The 20262-nt window shown below is 38.8% G+C and overlaps 1 protein-coding gene across 3 annotated transcripts in view; it reads left to right on the forward strand.

Moving 5' to 3' along the window:
- Nucleotides 1-20028, forward strand: part of LOC106085071 (protein numb) — a 139316-nt gene extending 119288 nt beyond the window's left edge. For 2 of the 3 annotated variants that reach the window (XM_013249102.2, XM_059364783.1), the window contains 2 exons: nt 11901-12149; nt 17809-20028. In XM_013249102.2, the coding sequence (XP_013104556.2) occupies nt 11943-12149; nt 17809-19185 (1584 nt within the window). In that variant the 5' untranslated portion in view covers nt 11901-11942 and the 3' untranslated portion in view covers nt 19186-20028. Of the gene's footprint in view, nt 1-10828; nt 11752-11900; nt 12150-17808 lie in introns of all 3 variants that reach the window. The other variant, XM_013249101.2, reaches the window with a different exon arrangement.
- Nucleotides 20029-20262: the final 234 nt, after the last annotated feature.

The raw sequence follows: 20262 nt of genomic DNA on the forward strand, positions 1-20262 counted from the left end.
ACGAACGGACAGACACATGGACACCGTTAAATCGTCTTTAAAATTTACGACGATCCGAAGTATATATATTTTATAGGGTCGGAAATTGATATTTCGATGAATATGCTGAATATACCGCCCATCCTATGATGGTGGGTATAAAAACAAAAAAATCATTTTTCTCATATTTTATGAGCAATTAGCGAAAAAATGTGGATTTGAATGACTTTGACATTAAATCGTAACTGTTGTCAAAAGTAAAGGGTGATTTTTCAGCTATTATCTTTTTGGCTACACTGTTTTCAACTGCGGTGTTTTGTTTCACCGCCAAATATCTTCAGTTTGGTCTATAATTTAACCATGAATCATCTTAGAAACGAACAACGCTTGCAGATTATTGCATTTTATTATCAAAATGCGTGCTCTGTTAAGAAAGTTCATCGCGCGCAACTTCTTCTTCAGCGACGTAGCTCATTTTTGGCTCAATAAGTATGTAAATAAGCAGAATTATCGATTTTGGGGTGAAGATCAGCCAGAACCATTGCAAGAGATACCAATGTATCCAGAACACGTCACAGTTGGGCGAGGTTTATGGGCTGGTGGCATCATTGGACCGTACTTCTTCAAAGATTATGTGGTGAGCGCTACCGTGAGATGATATCCAACCTTTTTTTTTTTTGCGCAAAATGCAAGAGCAAGAGATTTGCATGACTAGTGGTTTCAACCAGACGGTGCCACATGCCACACAACACGCGTAACAATGGGCTTATTGAGAATCGAGTGCGGTGAGCATTTTATTTCACGTTCTGAACCGGTCAATTGGTCGCCTAGATCGTGCAATTTAACGCCTTAAGATTACTTTTTTGTGGGGCTATATTAAAGCTCATGTCTATACAGACAACACCGCTTTTATTCATGCATTGGAAGACAACATTGAAGCATTTCAATCCCATGGCACCCGGTTGTACGTACCGGATTGACCTGATGGAGTTCTTCATCGGCAAGGCTTGCGCCTCACTGTATAACACACTGCTACAACAACAACAACATTGAAGCATTTATTCATGAGATACTGGCCGAAAAGTTTGGAAAGGGTATCCCAAAATTGGATTTAGAGGACCATTTGAAACGCAGTCACGGTCAACAATTGCATGAAATAATCTTCAATCATTAAATTATTTGGACCGTACTATCGATTCGAATAAAGAATTCATGCATTTTTCTGAATTTTATAAAATAGTTATATTCTTAACCCATATACCCCTGGTATTACCATGCGGCAACTCCAAAACTTTGTTGTTTTTATACCCACTACCATAGGATGGGGGTATATAAATCTGGTCATTTTGTTTCTTACACCTCGAAATATTCATCTCAGACCCCATAAAGTATTTATGTATTCTTGATCTTCTCGACATTCTGAGTCGATTTTCCTGGTCCATTCGTCCGTCCGTCGAAATCACGATAGCGGTCGATCGCGTAAAGCTAGCCCCTTGAAATTTTGCACAGATACTAACTCTTGATGTAGGTCGTTGGGGATTGCAAATGGGCTAAATCGGTTTAGATTTGGTTATAGCTCCCATATAAACCGTTCTCCAGATTTGACTTTTTGAGCCTCTGGAGAGCGTTATTCTTATCCAATTAGGCTCAAATTTTGCACAGTGACTTTTTCTATGACATTTAACATGCGTGAAAAGTATGATCTGAATGGGTTTAAAACCTGATTGCAAATGCAAATTTTGCCCATGAACATTCCATCAAGGAACCTGATTAGCTCCCACATAAAACGGTCTAACGATTTTACTTCTTCAGCCTCTAGAGAGCGCAATCTTGCCCCATTTGGCTTTAATTTTTAGCAGTGACTTTTGCTATGACTTCTAACATGCGTGCCAAATATGATCTGAATCGGTTCAAAACCTGATATAGCTCCCTTTTAAACCGATCTCGCGATTTTACTTCTAGGGGCTCTAGAGAGTTTTTTTTCAATTAACCATCACTCGGGGGATGTCCCCTATATATGCAGTGCATTGCGTTGGAGAGGATAATTAAGGATAGGAGGGAGAAAATAGGGAGTAGTGTTTATTGACCCTTGCTTTGAATTTCTGAATGCCGTAAGTAGTGGGAAAAACATCCACCGGAAGTCGATTCCACATACGAACTGTCCTTGCGAAAAAACGAATTCTCTCGGTAGTGCATGGTCCGATCAGCTGGCCAATCGATTAGAAAACAGTGCGCGCTTCAAGAAAATCTTGTACTTCTGACAAACCATCTCAAATCAGGAATCAGAAGACTACTTTCAGAAGACTGCTTTCAGAAGACTGCTTTCGGAAGACTGCTTTCAGAAGACTGATTTCCGAAGAACACACACCGTGGAAGTATGGATAGAATAGCGCCACACAACCCACATTTCGACGATGTTCAAGGAAAAAAATAGAGTTGGATACTCTACCATCTCCAATCAACACCAACGCCCGCCTGTGGACACGCTCAAGCAACTCCAAGGATGATTTTGGAGTTCCGTCCCATATATGCGAGTTTTATACCATCTTCGGCCTCATGTAGGTAGTGTAGATATTAAGAAGATCAGCGGGAGGGAAATATTTCTTATATCGCTTAAGAAAGCCCAAGCACTTGAATGCTTCTTTCGACACTTTGAATAAATTTTTTTTGACCAACGGACATCACATTGAATCTTCATGCCCAGAACATCAAGAGCCTCTGATTGTTTTATATCTACACCGCCGATAGATATTGACGATTGTAAAAGTGCCAAGTAAGTTCCGAATCGGTTCAAAATCTGTTATAGCTCCCATAAAAACCAATCTCCCGATTTTATTTCTTGAGCCTCTAAAGAGCGCAATTCTTAGCCAACTTGGCTGAAATTTTTTAGAGCAACTTTTTCTATGACCTTCAACATACGTGCTGAATAAGGTCCGAATGGTTCAATACCTGATACAGCTCCCATAAAAACCATTTGATATCGGGAGTCTCAATGCAACTCACTATTCGCCATTTCAACGAAATTGTGTAAGAAATGCAACAGTTATTGGCTTAAGACCCTATCGGCTTATCGGTCTATAAGGAAGATGAATATAAATATGATCCGATGTGAACCATATTCGGTTCCGATATTGGAAGGCCTATTCCAACTTACCGTTTAAAAATTCAACATAATCAGAGAATAAATGTGACTGTTGAAGGCTCAAGACCTAAAATTGTCCGATCGGTCTGTTAGCAACTACATCGAAATATGGTTCCATCTGCAACATATTTGGTTCCGTTCTCCCGACCACTTTTTTTAACCGCTAGAGGGCGTGATTCTTATCCGATTTAGCTGAAATTTTTCACAACGTCTTTTGCTAAGTTCTTCAACATACGTGCCGAACAGGATCTGAATCAGTCAATTACCGGATATAGCTCCAAGATAAACCGATCTCCCTATGATTATCAACTCAAAATTTTTTATTTCTCATACTATTTCGCTTTTCATTTGTTATGTATCATATGTAAGGTCCCTAGAGCCAATATGTGTGTTTTTTTTATTAAGCTTAACCATAAATCAGTTAGGCTGTAAAGTCATATTTGCTAAGGTTGGGAAATACTTCATTAAATGTTTTGCATATTGTTCCACTACCTCACCATACTATTGGGTTTGCCCAAAAAGTAATTGCGGATTTTTTAAAAGAAAGTAAATGCATTTTTAATAAAACTTAGAATGAACTTTAATCAAATATACATTTTTACACTTTTTTTCTAAAGCAAGCTAAAAGTAACAGCTGATAACTGACAGAAGAAAGAATGCAATTACAGAGTCAAAAGCTGTGAACAAATTTGTCAACGCCGACTATATGAAAAATCCGCAATTACTTTTTGGGCAACTCAATATTTCCATCCATTTATTTTAATCTTTGAATTGATTTCACCATCAATCATCATATTGGCAAGTAAAAGCATTTCATTCCCTTCCATTAATTTTGCCAAACAATTAGAAAATACACCGCTAAATAAGTAGGCTCTAATCAAATGTCTAAGTTATTTTCACCTAGATGATATATTTTGCTTGAATTGTGCTTCAATGTGAAAAAAGATAACAACAAATGTTTTGTAAATAAATAAAATCGAAAAAAATTGTCTATGTCAATACACATACTTCATTGTAATCATTATAATAATAGAATGTATAAATAAACCTCTTTGAATGGCAGTCGATTGATGACAAATCAAAGGTTCTTGGGTTTCAGGGAAGTGCTTTTGAAACCGCAATGAAGCACGTTATGTGTCGCGGAGATTGTAAAGCTTATTTTAGCATTATAAAAATATTTGATAGACTCATAACATTTATGTCCACATACGGTATAATGAGAGCAGGTTTTGCTTCACTTCCTCAGTGGTAGGTAGTTTCGAGGAATTTATGTTAATTAGATATTTCAATATTGAAAAAAACCAAATAAGTTGAATGAAATGTCTTCTCTGTCATTGGGTTAAAGAAAGAGCGTCTATGGGACGTTTGGGATTGGGATTGGTCCAAATTGAACCAGATTTATCCAATTAATAGCGAATGGGTAGAAAAATATTATAGTTCTCGTCCGTTTGGTTTGTCTGTTTGCCCTCTTTAATTTTGATCTTTTTAATCTTTCCGTGATTTTTCAAACATCTTCTAGCTCGAGATCATATTCAATGCTTTCTATTCAAAGAATAGCATAGCAAAGAACTTATAACCGGTGAGCAAGTGTGTGTTATTATTCAAAACACTTTAACTGGCTTGGTGGATCATGATTTCTGATACACCGTGTATCATCATCAACACCTTTGTCAAGACGATTAAAGTGCCCTACACCTAGCATAGCAAAGAACCTATAACCGGTGAGCAAGTGTGTGTTATTACTCAAAACACTTTAACTGGCTTGGTGGATCATGATTTCTGATACACCGTGTATCATCATCAACACCTTTGTCAAGACGATTAAAGTGCCCTACATACCCAAAGACTATTGAGAACGGTGTAGTCAATTTGTCAATTTGACAAAGGTGTTGATGAAATTACATGGCGTATCAGAAATCATGATCCACCAAGCCAGTTAAAGTGTTTTGAGTAATAACACACACTTGCTCACCGGTTGTAAGTTCTTTGCTATGCTATTCTTTGAATAGAAAGCATTGAATATGATCTCGAGCTGAAAGATGTTTGAAAAATCACGGTAAAAATATTATAGCTTGTTTTAGGAAAAAGGGTCTTCCAATGGGTTAAGAGGTTTTCATTGACATAAAGTTCAGTAATGAAAGGGACAAACGAATTTCGATCTTAGAAAATATAAATTGATATGGGATGTTTGGGATTGTAAATAGTTCAATTTGGACCAGATTTATCCAATTAATACCGAATGGGTAGAAAATTATCAAAAAATTTTATGGGGCTGGTTCTTTTAGTTTGTCTGTCGGTTTGCCCTCTTTGATTTTGATTTTTAAAACTTTCCGTGATTTTTCCAACATCTTCCAGCTCGAGATCATATTCAATGCTTTCTCTTCAAAGAACAGCATAACAAAGAACTTGTAACTTTTAAACGTTGAGGAAGTGTGTTTTATTATTCAAAACACTCTAACTCGCTCGGTGGATCATGATTTCTGATACGCCATGTAGCTCCATGAACACCTTTGTCAAGGTGTTTGTTATAAAAGTTTGAGCAAGTGTGTGTTATTATTCAAAACACTTTGACTGGCTTGGTGGATCATGATTTCTGATACGCCATATTGCTCCATCAACAACTTTGTTCTATTGATTAAGGTGCCCTACATTTCCCCAAGACTATTGAGAACGGAGTAGTCAATTTGACGAAGGTGTTGATGAAATTACCTGGCGTATCAGAAATCATGATCCATCAAGCCAGTCAAAGTGTTTTTAATAATAACACACACTTGCTCAACTTTTCTAAGTTCTTTGCTTTGCTATTTTTTGAATAGAATTTATTAAATATGATCTCGATCTCGTTCAAAAAAAATTTTTTTTTTGAATAGAATTTATTAAATATGATCTCGAGCTGGAAGATGTTCAAAAAATCGAAACCGGGCTTTTTATCCGCTTTTTATCTGATTAAGATCCAAAATTGAAAGATCGGTCTACTTGACAGCTATTTCAAAATGGGTCCGATTTGAACAATATTTGAGTTGGACGACGAAAGGCTCCAAACTGTTTCAAAATTCACCATAATCGGCTAACAAATTTGGCTTTTTTGGGCTTAAGGTCTCAAATCGGCAGATAGGTCTATATGACAGCAAAATCTTAATAAGTTCCGATTTGAAAAATATTCGTTTCGGATGATGGGGGCCTAAAAGCAATTCGCTGTTTTAAATTTTAGCGAAATCAGGTAATAAATGCCGCATTTTTGGGCTTAAGACCCTAAATCGGCAGATCAGGCTATATGTCAGCTATATCCAAATAAATTCCGATCTTGACCATAGTTGGTTTGGATGTTGGGTGTCTTAACACAACTCCCTGTGTCAAATTCCAGCGAAATGAACAAACAAATGTGCCTTTTACACGCTTAAGGCCCTGAGTCGGCAGATCAGTCTATATGGCAGCTATATCTAAATATGGTCCGATCTGGACCATATTCGGGTCAGATGAGAGTAGGCTTAAGGCACCTCACTGTTTTAAATTTCAGCGGAATCAAAAAATAAATGCGGCTTTTATGGCCTTAAGACCCTGAATCCGCAGATCGGTCTATATGACAGATATATACAAACATGATCCGATGTCCACCATACTCTTTTCGGATATCGGGAGCCCTACTGGAACTCACCGTTTCGAAATTCAATTAAATCGGATATCGGATTTTACGCACTTAAGACCCTAAGTCGACAGACCGGTCTATATGGCAGCTACAATATATCCAAATAATGGTCCACATTTGGTTCGGTTCAGGTATCGAGTGGCCTTGTCCAACTCACTGTTCCAATTTCATAGATGTGGTGCAATGAATGCAGCTTTTATGGGCTTAAGTCTCTGAATCCGCAGATCGGCTTATGTGGCAGCTATATCCAAATTTGGTCCAAACTGAACAGGTCCCCGTTCAAATATCGGGTGTCCTACTGTAATTCACTGTTCCACATTACAGCCCCTGAATCCCCAGATCGGTCTATATAACAGCTATATTTTATATAATGTGAAAGTGTTGCGCTTTGTTCGTTTATTTGTTCCGAATATACTCAAAAACGGCTGAACCGATTTTCATAACTTTCACAGGTGGTAGAGTCTAGCCCACCGGTGAAAATAGGGTACTTCATTGCGTTATATCCTCGAGGGGGGGGCGGACACTCCCCCTAACCACAATTCTCAATAAAATCAGATCTGGGAGATGGATGAATTGATTTAAGTAAAATTTTGTATGCCACCCTATGGTAACCCAAAAACACAAAATTGGTATAAAAAACTTTGGGGTCAAGTAACGGTGGGGATGCCCTACCCTAAAACCCACCCAAACGGGCATGTTTACCGATTGGAACAATATGGGTATCAAATGAAAGGTATTTAAGAGAAGAGTTCGAACCTGATGTAGCAATTCGGCTCCATGTGTCTTGGAGCCAGGCCCACTCCCAAAAACCGACCGAAAATGACATATTTGCTGATCGAGGCTATATGAGTTTAAATAAAAGGTAATAGGAAGTAGATTACGATACGTAACGAGTGGTGTGGTACCAGGGGGCACTCCATCCCGACCCCCAAACGGACATGGTAGCCCATCGGCACAATATGGGATTCAAACGAAAGGTACTTTCGAGTAGAATACGAAACTTATATAAAAATTGGGAGTATATTCCCAGGCAGGTCGCTCCACCCCCAAAAATTGTGCACCAAATGGACATGTAAACCGAACGGGGCCAGATGGAACTCAAACGAAAGGTTTTTGAGAGCAGATTACAAATCATATAGATTGATATGGACCACATACAGTTCGGATATCGGGGGGCGGCTATATCCAAAGCTGATTCGATTTGGCCCGTTCAAGAACTTAACCTGCGTGTGGGAAAAATGCAAATCAGTGGTATATTTCAACCGTCCGTCCTTCCGTCTGTCTGTCGAAAGCACGCTTACTTTCGAAGGAGTAAAGCTAGCCGCTTGAAATTTTGCAAAAATACTTTCTATTAGTGTAGGTCGGTTGGGATTGTGAATGAGTCAAATCGGTCCATGTTTTGATATAGCTGCTATATAAACCGATCTTGGGTCTTGAATTCTTGAGCCTCTAGATTGCGCAATTCTCGTCCGATTTGCCTGAAATTTTGCAAGTGGCGTTTTGTTATGATATCCAACATCTGTGCCAAGTATGGTTCAAATCGGTCCATTATTGATAAAGCTGCCATGTAAACCGATCTTGGGTCTTGACTTCTTGAGTCTCTAGAGGGCGCAATTCTCGTCCGATTTGACTGAAATTTTGCACGTTTTGGTATCACTTCCAACAACTGTGCTAAGTATGGTGGAAATCGGTTTATAACCTGATATAGTTGTCATATCAACGGGTCTGGGATCTTGACTTCTTGAGCCTCTATGGGGCGCAATTCTTATCCGATTTGGCTGAAACTTTGCAAGAAGTGGTTTGTTGTGACTTCCAACAACAGTGTCAAATATTTTAGTTGGTCCATAACCTGATATAGCGATTTGCCTGAAATTTCGTACCACGTCTTCCCTCATGACCTTCAACATTATGATTTGAATCGGTCTATAGCCTGATATAGCTCCCACATAAACTGATTTCCCTATTTTACTTCTTGGGCCCCTAAAGAATGCAATTTTTATTAGAATTGGCTGAAATTTTACAAATCTTTTCTTTTATCATATGTTGGCCAAAAAGAGATACCGGGAAAAGAACTCGACAAATGCGATCCATGGTGGAGGGTATATAAAATTTGGCCCGGCCGAACTTAGCACGCTTTTACTTGTTGATACATACTTTTTCATCTTAGCGTCGTCATTACAGCTATCGACCTCTTGTCAGAGAAACTTCCAGGAGGTTCGTCTTGTCGTTCTGATCATTTAATTGTATTCCTTGAGCCGTGTATAATACATATCTTAATAAACTGGCGCTTTTTTACGACGTGCTCTGTCATAAAGTCTGCAGACCTCTTTCCCAATGTTGCGAATCTGTCCGGTTATCCAGGGTTTTTCTAGGGCTGAGCAGGACAACTATCTTTCAAAGACTATTGCAGTTGTATTTCTGTTGTCAATGTCTTCTATACTTGGACAGCCTAAATTATCTTGCCCAAGTCTTCCTCTGAGTACCAGTGTGTGTGTAGTGAGTCTTCCGAATTTGTATACCTTCCACCATAGAATGGGGGTATACTAACATCGTCATTCCGTTTAAAACACATCGCAATATTGGTTTAAGACCTCATGAAGTACTGGATGTCCATGACATTCTAAGCCGATCTAACCATGTCCCTCCATCTGTCTGTTTGTGGAAGGCACGCCAACTTTCAAAGGAGGAAAGTTGCCGCTTGAAATTTTGCAAAAATACTTTCTATTGCAGTTGTATTTCTGTTGTCAATGTCTTCTATACTTGGACAGCCTAAATTATCTTGCCCAAGTCTTCCTCTGAGTACCAGTGTGTGTGTAGTGAGTCTTCCGAATTTGTATACCTTCCACCATAGAATGGGGGTATACTAACATCGTCATTCCGTTTAAAACACATCGCAATATTGGTTTAAGACCTCATGAAGTACTGGATGTCCATGACATTCTAAGCCGATCTAACCATGTCCCTCCATCTGTCTGTTTGTGGAAGGCACGCCAACTTTCAAAGGAGTAAAGTTGCCGCTTGAAATTTTGCAAAAATACTTTCTATTAGTGTAGGTCAGTTGGGATTGTAAATGGGCCATATCGGTCCATGTTAGATATAGCTCCCATATAAACCGATTTCCCGATTATACTTCTTGAGCCTCTAGAGGACGCAATTCTTACCCGATTGGAGCACGCAAATCTAAACCGATTTGTCTGAAATTTTGTACTACGACGTTTTCTATGACATTCAACAGAAGTGCCAAGTGTGGTCCGAATCGGTCTCGATCTAATACCTGGTTAAGCTCCCCAATAAACCAATCTCCTGATTATACTTCTTGAGCCTCTGGAGAGCGCAAGATTTGTAAGATTTTACTTAAATTTTGAACATTATGAAAGTTTCTTTTTGGGACCATACATTTTCTTTTCAGGTGCTTAGAAAGCCAAATATGAAGATTTTTCGTGTATCCAATTTTGTTTTCTCTTTTTTTTTAGGTTTTATTTATTTTTTTTTTTTTTTACCCATACATTTGATCTCCACTGTTTTTTAATGTAATTATGCACAGAAATCTATGGGTGAGAAATTATAGACGCTTTTGTTATCTTTCACAACAAACACACCCACAAAAGCGTGGTTTTCAATGCGATCAAATGACTCATGGCATTGCTATGATGGCTGTGGGGAGGCAACAACAACAGCTTCAGCTTTAAATGGGTTAAAATAAATGAAGGTAAAAAAAAATTACCCAGTTTAAAGTTTTAAGTATTTAAATGCATTTGATATGTAAGCGAGAAATTCGAGAGTTTTCGGCTTAAATGATTAATTTGTAAGTTTTTCGAAGGGAGGTGAAAAAAGGCAGACCAAAAGCTGATTAACATGATTACAGCGTGGAATAACCAAGATTTTTGAAATTTATGGAAAAGGAAAAATTAAAATTAAATTTTTACACTTGATTTTTCTGAAATTCGATTTCAAAACTCTAAATTTAAAAACATTCCTTCGTTCGTTGGTTATTTAAATTTGAGTGCTTAATATGATTATTTATTTTGTATGTTTATTTTCTTTTCTTTCTCTACCTTTAGACAACCAAATAGTTGATTTTTTTTATTTGTAAGAAAAATCAAAAAAATTTATAAAGCCCCTGCATTTCATCAATAGCCCAAATTTCGAAGATCAGCCGGCCTATGAGACACAATATCTTTGAAACGGTTTCCCTTACGGCTTCTCTGTCTTTAATGGAATTACAATCAAATAAAGCAATAAAAATCAATCAAACACTTGTACATAAATTGATAATTGCAAACAAATCAATGCAAATTTATCAATAAATCAATTTAATCAGAATTGGAATTGAACTGCGTGGAGAGCCACAATCAAACAAACAAACACCAACCCATACATCAATCGATCGGAATGTTTAAAACCAATACCATAATACAACGGGGACAATAACAATAACAATAGCTAATTGTGATATTAAATAATACTTGAGAAAAAAACCCCCTCCTGCACTCTAATTATCTCTCATGTTACCTAAGCACTCTTACTCTCTTTGCCCATGAAGTGAGAGTAAATACTCACCCATACACCGCATATAGTTGTGTATGCTGTATTCTATACACATTGGCGCTGGCGGTCACCATATGTTTACATGGTTGAATGGTGACGCTTTACATTCGATTTAAATTGTAACGGTCGTTGTGGGAAATTCTCTCACGTATCAGTAGTGTAAACGAAGGATAAAAAGCAACGGTGTGTAAAACGCAATACAAGGCTACTACATACAGACAACCCTTAACAGCAGTAGAAAACCAACAACAGAGAGGAAGGCAGAGAGAGAGAGAGAGTGCCAAACAAAACATTAGTCATCGTAAAAGAAATATCGGCTGCGTCTACGAGCCACAATTATTAACAGTCCGTGATGGGTAACACATCGTCACACACGCATGAACCTCTGGAGAGGGGCAACTTTCAAAGAGGAAAATTTGGTGATGTCGCCAATGGGGTAGGTTTAACAAAACAAAAACAACAAAGAGAGTTGTATAAACTCAAGGCTCTCACATCAATCACTTGTTTCTCTTTCGTATTTATCATGAATTTTAACCATTGCTCTTATTAATATTTTCTCTTGTTCTCTTTTTGTTTGTCCAATAGAAATCCGCTTCATTCCGTTTTAGTAAAAAATCCCCCAAGAAAATGGATCGTTTGCGACGATCCTTTCGTGATTCGTTTAGGCGGCGAAAGGATCGTGTACCGGAATCCTCTAAGCCCCATCAATGGCAGGCCGATGAAGAAGCCGTACGCACTGCCACCTGTTCGTTTGGTGTTAAATATCTGGGATGCGTGGAAGTTTTTGAATCGCGCGGTATGCAAGTTTGCGAGGAAGCCCTCAAAGTTTTACGGGTAAGTGAAAGAAAAATAAGGTTATGAAAATAGAGTGGAGCAGTGGTAGATTGAATTGAAAAGATAACAGCAGAAGCAGAATGAGAGGGCAATGAAAAGAATTGTTGAAACCAATGTAACGTTTAACATGTCCCCTTTTCACCATAGTATAAAGAGCAAATTCATAAAATTGTGGAATGTGAACAGCCGATACCCAATTTGTGGACAATATTCGCCAATGAGGATATCAACATCAACATACTCATTTCTGTTTACATTATCTCCTATTTGTGTCCAACAAGCTAATGGGGCCTTTCCACTTTCTGTTTTCGGCAAGTGGCATCTTCTATTAGCAAACCTTATGGGTAACTAACACTTGAAGATTATTGAAAAGGCTAAAAGAAAGTCACAATAAATTACCGTTAAATAGAAACTTAAATTACCGCTGAATACAAACCTCACAGGGTTTGCCAATAAAAGTTGACACTTGTCAAAAAGTGGAAAGGCCCCATTAGCATGTTGGACACAAATAGGAGAAAATGTAAACAGAAATGGTTTGTTTACATAACACCAACAAACCATTTTTGTTTACATTTTCTCCTATTTGTGTCCAACATTCTTATGGGGCCTTCCCACTTTTGGACAAATGACAACTTTTATTAGCAAACACTGTGGTTAAAGCCACATTTAAGGATTATTGAAAAGGCTATAAGAACATCACAATGGATCAATGGTAATCCAATATAATAATAGAAACTTAGATAATCGTTGGAGTCAACGCGCTATGTAGTTTAGTATGTTCCCTTTACATCATTGTATATATCAAGTATGCAGATTTATATTGAACGATAAATTTCAGCACTCACCTAATATGGTGGTGGAAAGCCTACAGATGACATGTAATTTTTATACCCACCACCATAGGATGGGGGTATACTAATTAGTCATTCCGTTTGTCACACCTCGCAATATTGACCAAGACGATATATTCTAAATCGTCGATACGATATATTCTAAGCGTCCATCTGTAAAAATCACAATAGCGGTCGAACCCGTAAAGCTAGTCCCTTAAAATTTTGCACAGATATTTATTATTGATGTAGATCGTTGGGGATTGCAAATGGGCCATATCGGTTCAGATTTGATTATAGCTCCCATTTAAAGCGTTCGGTCTATAACCTGATATACCTCCCATGTAAACCGATCTCTCGATTTGACTTCTTGAGCCCCTGGAAGCCGCAATTTTTGTCCGATTAGGCTGAAATTTTGCATGTGATGTTCCGTTACGACTTTCACCAATTGGTCCAAGTACGGTCCAAATCGGTCTATAACCTGATATAGCTCCCATGCAAACCCATCTCCCGATTTGACCTTTTCAGGCCCTGGAAACCGATCTCGCGATTTAACTTCTTGAGCCCTTGGAAGCCACAATTTTGGTTGAATTTGGCTAAAATTTTGCACATCGTGTTCTGTTATGACTTTCAATAACTGGTCCAAGTACGGGCCCAATAAATCTAAAACCTGATGTAGCGCCTATATAAACCGATCTCCCGATTTTACTATTTCAAGCCCTGGAAACCGATCTCCCGATTTGACTTCTTAAGCCCTTGTAAACCAAAATTTATGTCCGATCTGGCTAAAAATTTGCACATAGTGTTGTGTTATGACTTTCAACCATTGGCCCAAGTCGGTAAAAATCGGTCTATAATACCTCCCATGTAAACCGATCTTCCGATTAGACTTCTTGAACCCCTGGAAGCCGCAATTTTTGTCCGATTAGGCTAAAATTTTGCATGTAGTGTTTAGTTATGACTTTCAACAACTGTGTCAAGTACGGTCCCAATCGGCCTATAACCTGATATCGCTCCCATATAAACCGATCTCCCGATTTGACCTATTGAGCCCTTGGAAGCCACAATTTTTGTCCGATTTGTCTGAAATTTTGCATGCGGTGTTTTGTTATGACTTTCAACAAATATACCAAGTTCGGATTTAATCGAACTATAACCTGATATAGCTCCTACATAAACCGATCTCCCGACTTGACTTCTTGATTAGTCATTCCAATTTCCCACCCTATGAAGTATATATCGTATCGTCTGAAAAATCTAAGATGATCTAGCCCTGTCCGCCCGTTAGTCCATCTGTCTGTCTGTTGAAATCACGCTACAGTCTTTAAAAATAAAGATATTGAGCTGAAACTTTGCACAGCTACCTTTTTTGTCCATATACCCATATGGAAGATGGGCTATATCGGACTATATCTTGATATAGCCCCCATATTGACCGATCTGACTATTTAATGCTATAAACATGTCACATTTTTGATCCAGAGCAGGGCTGCGGTGTCGGAGTCGAACAATTTTGCCTGGAGTCGAAGTCGAGACAATTTTCTCGACTCCAGGCAAAATTGTTCGACTCCGACACCGCAGCCCTGCTCTGGATCAAAAATGTGACATGTTCAAAATTTTATGACAATAGGACAATATATGCAACCTATGCCTTGATTACAACATGACAGCTTATAGCTCGTAAGATGTTAACACTAAGCGATGTCGAGTTAATAGTTATATGCAACCTATGCCTTGAATACAAAAAATAAAATGTGGCTACTTTTATCGTAGACTGTTGTATTAAATTTTGCTGTTCTTAAATTCAAGCTCGAGGTATTTTTGTTCTGTTTTGACTTAAGAGATTCGTAGCAAATGTGGTCTAAACGAGTTCATATAGAATGAACTCGCCTTGCAGAACACGGTCCACAAGGCTATGTAAAATTCGATCCGCCTGAACTTTTGACATTTTTACTTGCTCATGTCATTTTACTTCGATCATCTTGTCATCTCTTTGTTATGTTTCATCATTTTCTTTGTCTTCTCCATCTGTTTCTAACAAAGAGATTGATCCAGTTTATCCATTATAAATGAAACCACACTTGGTTGCCACGTTGCCGCCAGTTGATTGACCTTTTTTTCTGTGTGCTAATCATTTTTTTTTAAACCGAGTTTCTGCAATTGCGAACAAATAAACCAACCAACATAACAGAGAGATTCTTAATTAATATCATAATAATAGTACAACCATATCAAGCAGTTTTAATTAAACTTTTATTAAGCTCTCTTTGACCTTGAGTTCAATGAAGAACAAAAAAAAAACTGACCCAGCCATGCGTTGAAGAGTGATTGAGAAATGAAACTTTGAAAAGCAAAACGTGTCTCATTAGCATTGGCAAAGGGAGAGAAAATTTGAAATAGTTTGAAGAAAGACTAACTTTCGGATCACCTATTTTATGTCAATGAAAATTGGCGTCTTTCGTTCGCTTGTATGTCAAAATCAGCTGATCTCATAATGGAAAAACAGATGCTTGAGTGAGTCAAAGTTAAACCGCGTTTACACTGCTCATTAAATCTAGATTTAAGGCTCTCGACAGCTGATTTTATAAAGGGAAAACAGGTGATCGAGCCATTAAATCCGGATTTAAAGAGCAGTGTAAACGGGGTTTTACTTTTTTGAGTGATACAGATTTAGTGGGACAGGTATTTGGATACTGTGTCTTAAAAATCAATGACTTTCTCTTTGAATTAAAAATCAATGACTTTCTCTTTGAATTGGCCCAAAATTGCGAGAGTGGGAAACATGTGAACAGCAAACAAATGAACGGAGAAACAGACAGACAGTTTAACAGACATTTCAGTAGACGCTTTAATACGTAGGCAAATGGCGGAAATAGAGATATTTAATTTACTTTTTCCCAAATAAATAAAGAAAAACGAACCATCGAAACTAATAAAACAAACAACAAGTAAAAAGGCGTTAAGTTTGGCCGGGTCGAACTTTGGATACCCACCACCTCGGGTATATATGTAAACCACCTTCCATCAAAATCCGGTGCATACCTTATGTATCATAGCAGTTATATCGAAATATATTCCGATTTTGACCAAAACTAATAAGTACAAGTCATTGTTTAATTGTGTATAATAAAATATTGGTCTTTTAAGTAGCTTTATCTACTATTAAACCGATCTGAACCATATACGTCACGGATGTAGAAAAGCCTAACCCAAGTTACTGTCCCAAAATTCGGCGAAATCGGACAAAAAATCGACAGATCGGTCTATATGGAAGCTATATTCAAATCTGAACCGATCTGGGCCAAATTGAAGAAGAACATCGAAGAGCCTAACACAACACACTGTCCCAAAATTCGGCGAAATCGGACAAAAAATGCGCCTTTTATGGCCCCAAAACCTAAAACGGAGAGATCGTTCTATATGGCAGCTATATCAAAATTTTAACCGATCAGGGCCAAATTGAAGAAGGATGTCTAAGGCCTAAGGCAACTATTTGTCCCAAATTTCAGCAAAATCGGATAGTAAATGTGGCTATTATGAGCCTAAGACTCTAAATCGGAGGATCGGTCCACATGACAGCTATATCCAAATCTGGACCGATCTGAGCCAAATTGACTAAAAATGTCGAAGGGCCTATCACAACTCACTGTCCCAAATTTCAGCAAAATCGTATAATAAACGTGGCTTTTATGGGCCTAAGGCCCTAAATCGGAGGATTGTTATATATGACAGCTATATCTAAATCTGAACCGTTCTGGGCCAAATTGACGAAGGATGTCTAAGGGCCTAAGGCAACTCACGGTCCCAAATTTCAGCTAAATCAGATAAATTGAAGAAAGATGTCTAAGGGCCTAAGGCAACTCACTGTCCCAAATTTCAGCAAAATCGGATAGTAAATGTGGCTTTTATGAGCCTAAGACCCTAAATCGGAGGATCGGTCTACATGACAGCTATATCCAAATCTGGACCGATCTGAGCCAAATTAAAAAAAGATGTCTTAGGGCCTAAGACAACTCACTGTCCCAAATTTCAGCAAAACCGGAAAATAAATGTGACTTTTATGGGCCTAAGACTCTAAATCGAAGGATTGGTATATATGATAGCTATATCTAAATCTGAACCGATCTGGGCCAAATTGACAAAGGATGTCCAAGGGCCTAACACAACTCATTGTCCCACAAATTTCAGCAAAATCGGATAATAATTGTGGATTTTATGTGCCTAAGACCCTAAATCGGAGGATTGGTATATATGACAGCTATATCTAAATCTGAACCGATCTGGGCCAAATTGACAAAGGATGTCCAAGGGCCTAACACAACTCACTGTCCCAAATTTCAGCAAAATCGGATAATAATTGTGGATTTTATGGGCCTAAGACCCTAAATCAGAGGATCGGTCTATAAGGCAGCTATATCCAGTAAGTTTTGTAAGGCCCTCCAACATTTTTTTTCAATTTGGCTCAAATCGTTCCAGATTTCAAGCGTATAGCTTTACTCTTTCAAAAGTTAGAGAACTTTCGACAGTCAGTCGGACGGGCATGGCTAAATCTACTTAAAATGCCAAGAGGACCAAGAATATGTATAATTTGATGGGTCTCAGATCAAAGGGAATGACTAGATTAGTATATCCCCCATCCCATGGTGAAGGGTATAAAAAGATGCATATGGTAATGCTGAAGATCTGCACCAGCTTAAAAACGTATAGTATTTCATTTCTCTTTGCCTTCCCATTAAGATTTTTTGCCTCCACTCTATTTTACTTTCACATAACTCTGTTCTCCCCAACTCTCTCTCTAATCTGCCTTTTTTCTCTCTCCTTTTTTTCAGAACTCTCGTCGTCGTCCGGTTCGCGGTTTACTACATGTCAGTGGCGATGGCTTGCGCGTTGTTGATGACGAAACCAAGGGCCTTATTGTCGATCAAACCATTGAGAAGGTCAGTTTTTGTGCTCCGGATCGCAATCATGAGCGTGGCTTCAGCTACATCTGTCGCGATGGCACAACACGTCGTTGGATGTGTCATGGCTTTTTGGCCGTCAAGGATTCCGGTGAACGTCTCTCCCATGCTGTGGGTTGTGCCTTTGCCGTGTGTCTGGAGCGCAAACAGAAACGCGATAAGGAGTGTGGCGTCACTATGACCTTTGACACAAAGAATAATACATTCACAAGGACGGGCTCATTTCGGCAACAGACTATGACCGAGCGCATGGTGAACAACGAACGTGGCATTGATACTCCATCGGCTTTGATACAGCCCCAGCCGAAACCCTTTAATCCCTTTGCCATTGAGAGACCTCATGCCACACCCTCAATGTTGGAGCGTCAGGGCTCATTCCGGGCTTTTAGCACAATTGGTACACAATCACCCTTTAAGCGCCAGATGTCATTGCGTATCAACGATCTTCCGTCCAACGCTGAGCGTCAAAAAGCTTTTATGGCTGCTGCTTCAGGTCTTAGCCTGGGCTTGAACACACCCAACCGCAGTGTGTCACCTATACCAGAAGTCTCACCGGCTAGGCCCGGAGCTTTGGAGCTGGAAAATGGAGGCGTAGCCACTGCGGAAACCGTCAGTCAGCTGTGCCAAGAGCTCAGCCAGGGTCTAACCCTGCTGTCACAAAATGATGCGGTGCTAGCAGCATCGACCATGGGCGGTGCTGCCGATGATCTCAACTTTAACAATAACTTGAGCATTAATCAGAATATCATAGCTGCTGAGAAGCACTATCAGAAAGTAATCTCCTCACCCAGCAGTACCAGTAGTTTTGGTATTGTAACGCCCACGGCAAAAATACAGCCACGCGTTGCTAGCGGTTCGCCAGCAGTTTTGAATACGCCACCTCAGACGCCGAGCAATACACCAACGCTTCCAACGAGTGCGGAAAAGACTAGCCTGGCGGAAGCCACACTGCCCAAAGCTGACCAGTGGTTGGGTCAGGTGGTGAAGAGCACCTCGCCAGCACCCCACAAGCGGGGGCCCATGCTGGCGGCGGGTGGGCGCACTCAGTCTATGAGCTCAGTGCCGGGCCTCAATGATCCCTTCGATGCAGAATGGGTGGCAGGTGTAACCAAGCCACTGTCGCCAGATATGCCCACAGCTGTGGGACTGGGAACAACGCTGCCCACCACAGCCACACCTCTACATAGTACTAATCCCTTTATATCGCCTCCAAAACCACCAACACAATCATTCCAAGTGCAACTTTAAGAATGCCACACACACACACACACACACCGAAACAGATGTTAGAGAACCATTAGTTGGCGCCCAACCAGCAAAAAAGCGGGAGTAGACAAGTCGACATGCAATGCAATGAAACACAGAGGGAGAGCATGATGCTGGGGCGGGAAGAAGTGTGGTGTTGGACACGAAACACTTAAAAAAAACAACAACAACAACAAAAAAACTATATGTTACGATTATTTTACTAAGCATTAAATCAATGGAAATGAAACTGAGAGGAATGAATGAAATGCCTCAATAACACAGAGAGAGCATAGAGTGAATGCTTAAGAGAGAGAGAGAGCGAAAGAGAGAGAAAGAGCGTAAATGCAAAGTGCAGCGCAGTGAACGTAGTTAGCAACATACGTAGCATGTAGTACATAATGTGTAGTTAGTCTAGTTGATAGTGCAGTGGGAGTTCGAACCCTGGGCAAATTTGTTACTTAATTATGGCTTAATTGATGTTACTTACATTTCTATAGAAATTTAATTCCTATACAAGCAAACTTAAAAAAACAAAACTACAAAACACTCAGAAACACAGTTAACATTTAAAAAAATAATCAAAAACTGTGCAAAGGCGGACTTGGAAAAAAGAAAACAATAGAGAAAATGTAAAGAAATCTACTAAGGGGGCTATCCAGTAGCCATCTAAGGACGTTGATATTCTTTAAGAATATGAAATATTAAACAGATGGAGATAAGCTATTTCAAATATTTAATAACGACCAATAAATAATTTCATCAGTTGACTAATTAAATGACTTGTTCGTTACAATTAAATGTTGAGAGGCCAACTTTTAAGCCCACTTAGCTTTCTTTCTTCTTCTTCCTATTATTTTCTGTGTATAATTTTGGTTTCATCTATGGTCTGTCTTTTTTTTTAATTTCTTAATTTATGTCAATGTTTAATTTTTGTACAAAATGTATTATATTAAAATTAATTTTATATATTTAATAAAAAAAATATATATATATTATTATATTATCTTTTAATTTGTACTAGTACCCTTTATATATTATTTACCTTATGTCTAATTTGTAGTTCTCTTTTCGACCCCA

The sequence above is a fragment of the Stomoxys calcitrans genome, chromosome 3 (assembly GCF_963082655.1).
Source record: "Stomoxys calcitrans chromosome 3, idStoCalc2.1, whole genome shotgun sequence".
NCBI classification, from domain to species: domain Eukaryota; kingdom Metazoa; phylum Arthropoda; class Insecta; order Diptera; family Muscidae; genus Stomoxys; species Stomoxys calcitrans.